The sequence below is a fragment of the Gekko japonicus genome, unplaced genomic scaffold (assembly GCF_001447785.1).
Source record: "Gekko japonicus isolate JY-2015 unplaced genomic scaffold, Gekko_japonicus_V1.1 scaffold782, whole genome shotgun sequence".
Lineage (NCBI taxonomy): Eukaryota > Metazoa > Chordata > Lepidosauria > Squamata > Gekkonidae > Gekko > Gekko japonicus.
This window is the reverse complement of record NW_015161973.1, coordinates 461,283-470,650: the sequence shown is the minus strand read 5'-3', so window position 1 is coordinate 470,650 and position 9,368 is coordinate 461,283. Positions and strand designations below refer to the sequence as shown.

General features: G+C 44.8%; 1 protein-coding gene across 1 annotated transcript in view; it reads left to right on the top strand.

Annotated features, from left to right (window-relative positions):
* The first annotated feature begins 213 nt into the window (after positions 1 to 213).
* AFF3 (AF4/FMR2 family member 3) overlaps positions 214 to 9,368 on the top strand; it is a 399,168-nt gene continuing 390,013 nt past the window's right edge. The window contains exon 1 of the mRNA XM_015429703.1: positions 214 to 266. Within this exon, the coding sequence (XP_015285189.1) occupies positions 214 to 266 (53 nt within the window). The remainder of the gene's footprint in view (positions 267 to 9,368) is intronic.

Genomic DNA, 9,368 nt, shown 5'->3' with positions numbered 1-9,368 from the left:
GTGGGCGAGCGGCGGCGGCGGCGGCGGCGGCGCTTCGCCTAGGAAGGAGGACGAGAGCGGCGCGACCCCCGCTTCTCCTCATCGCCTTTTGCTCGCCCGCTCGCCCGCCCGCCCGCGGCGCTGCGAAGATGCACCTTGGCCGTGGCGCGGTTGCAGCCGAGCGGCTCTGACACCTTCCTCCTCCTCCTCCTTCACCTCCACAGACCTCGCATCATGGACAGCTTCGACTTGGCTCTCCTGCAGGAATGGGACCTGGACTCCCTTTGGTGAGAGCGGCGTCTCCCTTGCAAACTACTTGGGGCGGGGTGGGGGACTGAGGGGATGAGTCTGCCCGGGATGGGGGGGGGCATAGAGAGAGAGAGAAACCCTTCCCTCATCTTTCACTTCTGCCCCGGAGTTTTGAGGAGGGGGGCAGGGCGCAAAATCTCGTTCCCAGGAGGCAAAATGCGTGTTTGTGCCTTTATTTAGGAGGAAAGAAATCCTCCCTTTCTTCCCCTTTCCTATCATTTCGTCTTATTTTCTTCCTTGCGGAATTCCCCCCTCCCCATTTAGCTACCCCCTTTTGTGGCTGTCTTCCATGGCATCGCTGCCCTTTCCCTCACCCCTCAACTCCTTCATCTCAGCACCCCATTTTTTTTTCCAGTTCTCCCCCCCAACCACAGCTGTACTTCTGGCGCGCCAGGCTGCATCCCTCAGTGCATCCCTCAGTGCATCCTTTCCCTTTTTCCACGGGCACCCTCCCATTCCTACTCCGACCACCTCCTTCCCCCCCTGTCCACTGGAAGCCCCCTATCCTGTTCTCCTCAGTTCATTGCCCTTGACCTTTGTTGCTGCTGAGCCTGACACATTCTGGGTGGCCCTGGACCGCTCCTTGCCTCGGGTCTATAGAAACTGCTGCATTTCTAAGAAGCAACTGGCAGCAGTCAGAAACCATTTCTAGAAATCTCATTAATGACTCTAGGTGGAAATTTCTGGCTCCTCGCCACCATCCAAAGTGCTCACAGTTCAAGAACGGGTCCAGTTGTTGCAGCTCAACCTTGGCACCTTGATTTTCTTTTTTCTCCCTTTCTCTCACTCTTTTAAATAATCATACGACAATAGTGCTAAAATTCATCTGGACTAGATTGTGTGTGTGTGTGTGTGTGTGTGTGACTCTTTGCTTGCAAATCACAGGTACTTGTGCCACTGCTGGGTGCCACTTTAGAAGGTGCCAGTTTTCCTGTTGTTTACAATATTTGTAACTTAACCTTTGTGTGGCTGTGTTCCTTCAGAGGCAAAGCCTGCTTTTAAACTAATGGTAATTTGTATATCTCTGTATTGCATATAAGGAAGGCATGCTGTGTGGGGTTCAATTCCTGGTTACATCTGCCTTCCGTCACCCATTGGTTGCTTCACCTTCATTTCTAAGAGCTGGTTGGTGCTGTTCCTGTCTCTCGGTCATGGGAATTTGTGTGCTTTGGGTGATTAGGCTGGTTTGCCAGAACAGGTGAAATCTTTGTAGTTCTTGTTTCTTACAATGGAACGCCAACACACTGCATTTTCTTTAATGCCTCATAGGATGAGGGGTTTTTTTTGGGGGGGGGGTTTGAGTGTATAATGTGTTCCGTGACTACTGGCTTTCTGTCCATGAAAGGTACAGAGAACTAAGACAGACAAACAAGCTTTTTAGTAGGTTTTCTCTCTGTAAAAGGTCTTGCAGTCCTGCTTTCCAACCTGTCCTAATGTTGGCTCTTCTAAATGGTGATGGCTGTGATCCTGCGTTCAGTTATATATCATTTAAGCTTTCCATTTAAATGGGGCTAAAGACTGCAATCTTATGTACATTTATCTGGAAGAAAGCCCCATTGAATTGAGTGGGACTTCCAGGAATTCTATAGAGATGCTTAAATGAGGGCAGGATTTCTGTCATTGATAACAGCTAATACTGTTTTCATTGCCACAGGAATTTTAATGAGCAAATATAATATCGAAAGTCTTACCGAACTAAACATTGGTCATTTCATTATGAGCACCTATTTTTCAGTTATAAATACCGATTCTTTATTTACAGCCAAACCATATTTTTTTGCTTTTAGGTTTTTTTGTAACTCTCATGTACATTTCTTAAAATCTGACCAGTTCTCATGCAACTAGAGAAGGTAGGGAGACTAGATTACTTTGCTTGTTTGCAGTTATTTTCTTTACTCCAAACAAAGGGAAGCTTTAAAATGGAAGTGCTCCACTCTGTAGGCTATATTAATATTTAAAATAACATAACAGAGTTGTTTGAGTAGTTGTACTCAACAGATTTTTCAGTAGACGTGAGTGTTGTGAGGACAGTTTGTAATGCAAGTAGATCTAAAATGGCACATGCATGTGAATGGCACATGCTAGCTTAAGACTCTGCGGTCCTGAAGACAGAGGGAAACAAGTCCCACTGAACTCATTGCATTCACTTCCGTTTACATCTTGAGATCTACAGGCCAAATTGGGTATACTCCAGGATGTCTGTGACTTTTCCTTAGAAAAAGGTCAAAAGCAGCTGCAGGTAAGGATGCTCAGATTGGGGGAAGGAGTTTTAACACACACCCCCTCGCTTTCTCAGAACCCCCCTGAATATTAATTTGCCCATGGGGGGAAGCATACAGGTAACCTATCATGTATATTTTTCCCTATAGGGCAAATAGCAAATCTCCAGGATACCTGGGACTCGAAAACAGTATGCAGAAGAGAGTTAACCCTCACACATTCCAAGCCCTGTCTCTCCTCAGAATCAACACATTTAGCCAGGTTAAAAACTGCAGGAGATCCTAACTGTGGATTTCCAGGGCCACATCTAGTTTGGCCTCAGATATCTATAATAAAAAGGTATATCTTTGTATTTCTGTTGATGTCTCTGCATTTTCATTTGTTGTTTCCTTTTACTCTCATAGCATTCTTTGTACAAATAAGGAGTTAAGGAATTCAAGGTTGGGAATATTTTAAATTGAGCATTTAATTCTATTCTTTACCTCGTAGTGAATCAAACAATATCTTAATCACGAGTAAGCAGAGTATGGCGTGACCTGTTTGGGACAACGAGACCTAAAATGGAGTCACTTGCATTCTTAACTGGCCTCTCCATTGTTGAGGCAAATGTAGTTTGTTACTTTGTTGAATAGTGTTGGCTTGATTGCTGAGATTATATTCATCAATACATATATCTTTGTAAATAACTTTAAGAGTAATAAACTGAAAAAGAGAAATAATGAAAAATAGTAATACCACATACTGGACACTAAAAAAAAAATTGAGCATTGATGACATCACAGGTATACCCTCCGGTGGCTGCATCAAGATGCAAAGGACTGTAGGGTTGCTGTGATTGCAGGAAGTTCTTGTGTTATCACAGTGTCCTTCTTCTCACCTCTGAGCCCCATTATTGTGAACTGTCAGATTATTGAAAGTTGTAGGATTCCTGATTCCACAATGTGCTGCCTCTCCAAAATAAACCAAAGAGATCTAATTTGGGGCTGAATAGCCTTGACAGAATCCTTTTGAAAACAGCACAGTTGCTGTTATAAAAGGGGAAATGTACACATATGGGAAAGTCATTTTGTGGTGAAGGGCAGCACTCTGAAGTCTTAATTTTCTGTGCAGCAAGAATAAGACATCTGACTGTTTTGGAATATATTTATAATTTGGAGACTTAGATAATGACGGAAGAGATGGTTTTAAGAGCATTTATTTGATAGCTTCTACTTTTAAGTAAAATAGTTTGTGAACTTTTTATGAAGCTCTATTTTTATGCTTTTATAAAAACAACTCTACATGCTTATTCTGAACACAAAAAATAATTTAAAAGTATTAGGAAATTATTGGTGGCATGAAAATTGGTACATTCAACATGTAATGTTTAAAGCAGACTCTGTGAATAATGTTGCATATTGTCCAATGCAAATACTTGCAGTGTGTCTTTAGAATGTTACTAAAAGTGTAGCTAGATAATTATGGTAGATAATGGTTGCAGTCACACACGCCAGAAAAAAAATGTGGGGGGGGGAGCAAGGCTATTTCCTCTAGAGGAATTTGACTTGCACTGATCACACCTCCCTTTGAAACTGTGGGCGCAGTCCGTCAGTGTGTGATCAGATGCAACTGCAGATGAGTTGTTTTTTGTGTGTGCCTTTCCCCCCCATGTGCTTAAATGCGGGATTGGTGAATCGCACCTCTGCACCGAGGGCTCCCTATGGAGTTTGCAATGATGTGCATACTGTGAAGGGGGGGGAAACAATGGCATGGAGTCGGGATGGCCTGATCAGAGCATCCCGACGCCATGAGAGCGTGCTGGAGCAATCAGACACGGAAAGTCCGTCTGTGGCCTGTCACAACCCATTTACTACTGGATTTTCCCCAGTGTCTTTTAACTCCGTTTCTACGGCGGAACAGAACAGGTTGCCAATGGCTGTGGGGCGCTTCCCAGATGTTGTTGTCTGATCGCGCCCTTTAAAGCTGCCCGGCATTCACACCTACGTCGGGTCTAATTGTGCACATGATCTGTGTCCCAAATAGGTTGCTGGTTGCTGAACAAGTGGGGTACCCACAAGGACTTTGGGAGTCATCTCATTCTACCCTCCCCACTATTTCCACTTTCCCTTCCCTGAAAGCCCCTACAGCCTGTCCCTTTCCCCTGTTTGCTTCTGATCTTGCCCACCCACCAGCCAACCTACTGTTATCTGCCTCATGGTCTTCAGCTTTTCCTCCCTTTTCCTAGCAGACTCTCCCTGGGAAAAGTCTACACAATTCCAGCCACTGCTGTGGGGAACCCACAAGGACTTGCAGGGGCACGCCATTTCCCCCTGTATCTCCTTCTCCACATGATTTCTTATTTTCTCCCTCATGGCAGCTCCCATATCTTCACCTTTCTTTGCTTTCTTCTCTCTTTCCCACCAACCAACCTACCTTTTATCTGCCCCCATCTTCAGTTATGCGGTGGTGGAAAGTGTTAGTTGCAGGTGCCTTATGGCAATCCTATAGTGTTTTCAAGGCAAAAGACGTTTAGAGGTGGTTTATCATTGCCTACTGCTGCGTAACAACCCTGGACTCCCTTGGCCGTCCCTATCCAAGTACTAACCAAGGCCAACCCTGCTTAGCTTCCAAGATCCAACAAGATCAGGCTAGCCTGGTCCATCCAAATCAGGGTGCATTTATTCAAGTGTATTTATTATCTGTTTACTTCATTTATACCCCACCTTTCTCCACAATGGGGATCCAAAGCATCATTATCTTCTGCTCCATTTCATCCTCACAACAATCCTGTGAGGTAAATTAGTTTGAGGGAGTAAGACTGGCCCAGGATCACCCAGAGAGAACCATGACAGAATGGGGATTCCGACCTGGGTCTCCCTGATCCTAGTCTGAAACTCTAACCACTCTACCGCACAGACTTTTATGAGATAGATACTGTTGAATAGTGGCAAGCAGCTGGCCTTGGGTGAGTCATGCAAGTTGCATGGTAGCAAGTTGTCCTGTGGTTGCTGCTAGGCATGGCCCTGGAAAGGGCCTTGTCCCTCCCACTGGCTTTTACAAAGAGAAACCAAGGCTTGAAGGCTGGCAATAGTGTTGTGATTGCCTAGCAAGAGGGCATTCATTTCTTAAAGCTACAGGCTCTGTATCTATCATTTTGGAGGATTTTACCCCCTCCACAATGTATTGTTTTTAACTGCAGATTTTTCTGTAAGTCTGGGCCCTGTTCTCTCTAGAAAGATTTGTTTTGTCTGTTCCTAGCCCCTGTCTCTGAATTTAAGAATCCACAGATTTGGCAATGTTGAGAATTAGCTATATTAGGGCTGCCAGGTCTAATTGTCAAGCCAGCAGGGGGATGGGGGGGGGCATTCCGGGAGTGGGCGGGGACATTGTACAACGTGCATACCTCACCTGGAAGTGACATAGGCATGCCAGTGACATCAGGGGTGACACTCTGGTTTTGGGGCAGAACTCTTTGATAGAATTGCCCTCAAACCATACAGTTTTGCCCCAAAACCAGAGCATCAGCCCCCAACATCACCAGCATGCCTTCCTCGCTTCCGGGTGATGTCGGCGTGTCACTCATGATGTTACTGTTTGGGGTGGGTGGGGGAAATTTTCTCCTGTTGGCCAGCTGGCTGCTGGCGGGCTGGAGGCCACAAAAGTGGGGATCCCCCACCCCCACCTGGGGAATGGGATCCCTAAGCTATATCAATGAACTGATCATGAAATTATAATGTCTCCTGATTCTGCATATTGCATAAAAATGACATCCCCATATGTATTTTAAAGAGTTCACTAGCATGATCCTTTGAGACAATATGTATTTGTAGTTCACCACTGAGTAATGATATTGTTAACTCTAAGAACATAAGAACATAAGAGACGCCAATGTTGGATCAGGCCAAAGGCCCATCCAGTCCAACACTCTGTGTCACACAGTGGCCAGAAATACCAGTGCCATCAGGAGGTCCAGCAGTGGGGCCAGGACATTAGAAGCCCTCCCACTGTTGACCCCGCCCCAAGCACCAAGAAGACAGAGCATCACTTGCCCCAGAGCCCCTAGCTATACCTTGTGGCTAATAGCCACTGATGGACCTCTGCTCCATATGCTTATCTAATTCCCTTTTGAAGCCGTCCATGCTTGTAGCACCCACCACTTCCTGTGGCAGTGAATTCCATTCTAATTAACCATTACAGCATTAAATGTGCCCCTTGAATTTCCTGTGTATATTAAAAGGTGTGTAATATGCAGTTTGTTTATTGTCTATTTGCCACATTCTCTGTTGGCTGGCAGCTAGTATGTTGGCTGAAAAACCAATTTTTATTATTTGGTTGTATTTTAAGTGCACTTTACTACTGTTCTAAGTATGTTTATGGGAGACAAAAGACACTAGAAATTGAAACTGATAATGTTTTAGCACTGAGTAATGGCAAGTGTGAAGGAAAGGAAATGGTGGGAAATTGATTTTGTATAATATCTAGCTAAGACTTATGAAGTGCCTCCAAACAGTGTCCAGGGAGGACTGGGTATGACAAAGCTACAGAAGCCTTTATTAAGCATCAGAAGTCTTTCTTATCCTAGTTAACAGGAGGTGTCCTTGGGCTTGAAAGTCAAAACAATCACGTTATCTGTTTGTTCACATAACATTAAGGCTGCAGTCCTTGGGCTTATTAAAGAAGTCCAGTTGAACTTGTTGGGGTTATTTTTAAAAAAATAAATACACATAGAATCTGGCTATATGTTTTTTCTTCTGTGAGCAATCTATATCTTTGGAACCGCAGAGGCAGTCAGATTAGGTATGTAGAAGTTTTGTGGTAGCTAAAGGTCAAATTGTGCAAGTTGCTAAACCATAACTTAGCCTGGCAGTGATGACTATTCTTTGTGGCCTCTTGAATCTAGTAACAAATATTAGTACATAGCTTCTTCCAGTGACTGCACACCCAACTTGTGTAAGGCATCCCCAGTTTGAGTGGAGCTCATACTGGTCTTCTCCCCGCTTCTGCGGTTTTAACTTGTACAGTCCATCCTACCATGTCAGAACACAACTATAGAACAAAGTTAGAGTCCAGCGGCACCTTTAAGACCAACAAAGGTTTATTCAAGGTATGAGCTTTCAAGTGCACACACACACTTCCTTATATACATTGAAATGGAAGCTAACAGTTCATATATAGAGACAGAGGCCTCCAGCTGGTGAACAGCAAATCAGCATACAACTTAATGAAGATGTTTTGACATATGCAAAGGTCAAACAGCAATATCAAGCTAAGTATATACAGTCACCAGGTCACTATTTGTTTGTATTTAATTAGGAGTGGAAAACAGTGTAGTAATATGTCAGAATAGGAGATACGTGTGTAAGGTTATCTTTCTTAATTGTAAAGAGTAATAAACGGAGACTCTGTTATTATGCTCCATTGGTCTCCTCTCAAGCATGGGGTTAACTAACAGCATCATTTTCTTAGAGGGGTTATGTCAAAGAATTCTATTCCAATATATTACGTTGCATTACAATCACTATTCCAATGTACTATTCCAAAAAAGAAATACATTAAAATACAGAAGATGTATAGCCCTTCTTGGTGAGAATGAGTTTAGCATATGTAATGAGATAGGAAGCCAATATCCCTGTTTGTTCCTCTGTGTGTGTGTGTTCCGAGTGTTGTAATAACTTGTAATTCAGAAGTTTCCCTTTCTATTCTGTTCCTGAAGTTCCTTTGCAACAAAACAGCTACTTTGAGGTCACCCATTGAATGTCCTGGAGGGCTGAAGTGTTCTCTTACAGGTTTCTCAGTTTTGTGATTCCTGATGTCAGATTTGTTTCCATTTTTTCTTTGGTGTAGGATTTGTCCTGTTTACTCTATGTAGAGAACCAAAGGGCATCATTGGCATTTAATGGCATATACAATGTTAGAAGATGAGCAAATGAATGAGCCTGAGATGGTGTAGTTGATGCTGTTACGTCCAGTGATTGTTTTTTCTGGGTGTATGTGGCAGCAAAGTTGGCATTTGTGTTTATTGCAGGCTCTGGTACCAGTGTCTGTGTTCAAATTAGATGTTGCATTATTGTGGGTGAGGAGTTGTTTGAGATTGGGGGGGGGGTTGTCCAGGCCCGTAGCCAGGATTTCTTAATTCAGGGGGCCTTTAAATAAGTCAGGGGGACTGATAAAATAATAATAATAAAATAAACTCACATTCACAGGCAGGAGCAGGGTTATTTCCCCTATTGTGGAGGGTGGGTGTAAGTGGAAGTCAGTCACTGACTCCGAGTAACCTGAGGAGGATCCCCTCCTCCTCTCATTTCCCCCCGCAACAGCATTGGCTGTGTGGCGTGCAGGGAACTACGGCGAAAGTGGCGGGCTTCTGTTTGGTTCCTTATTTCTTTCTTCCTGGCTGACTTCATGCTTCCACTGTGACTTTGTTTCAGTCACACCCCCACCCACCGCTCTGCAGGGGGGCTTTCTGCTGCAACACTTCTCAGACTTGGAAGTGGCAGCCCACCTGGGGAGACAAGCCAAAGGAGGAGAGGTGGGTGAGCAGACGGGATGGAGATGGCTGCTCTGCTGCTGCTGGTGGCTTGTATGTGCCCTGTGTTGGTGCAACCAGGCTGGACTGAGAAGGTGGGAGCTGAAGGAAAAACCCGGGAGGGGAAGCTGAGGGAGTGCTGTGTTTCTCTCTCCCTTGGCGGCCAGCTTCCTCGGCGATGAGGGCACAGGCACATGCAAGCGAGCGAGGTCTGCAATCTTGCACTGGAGTGAGAAGGGGAGAAATCTCTGTAGTTGCAGGTTCAGCCATGGGACCCACAGCTCCCTGGCCGCACCTCACCTGCCAGCCCGCTCACCTGGCTGCCTTGTACCGCTTCATGCTGTGGCTTAGGGAT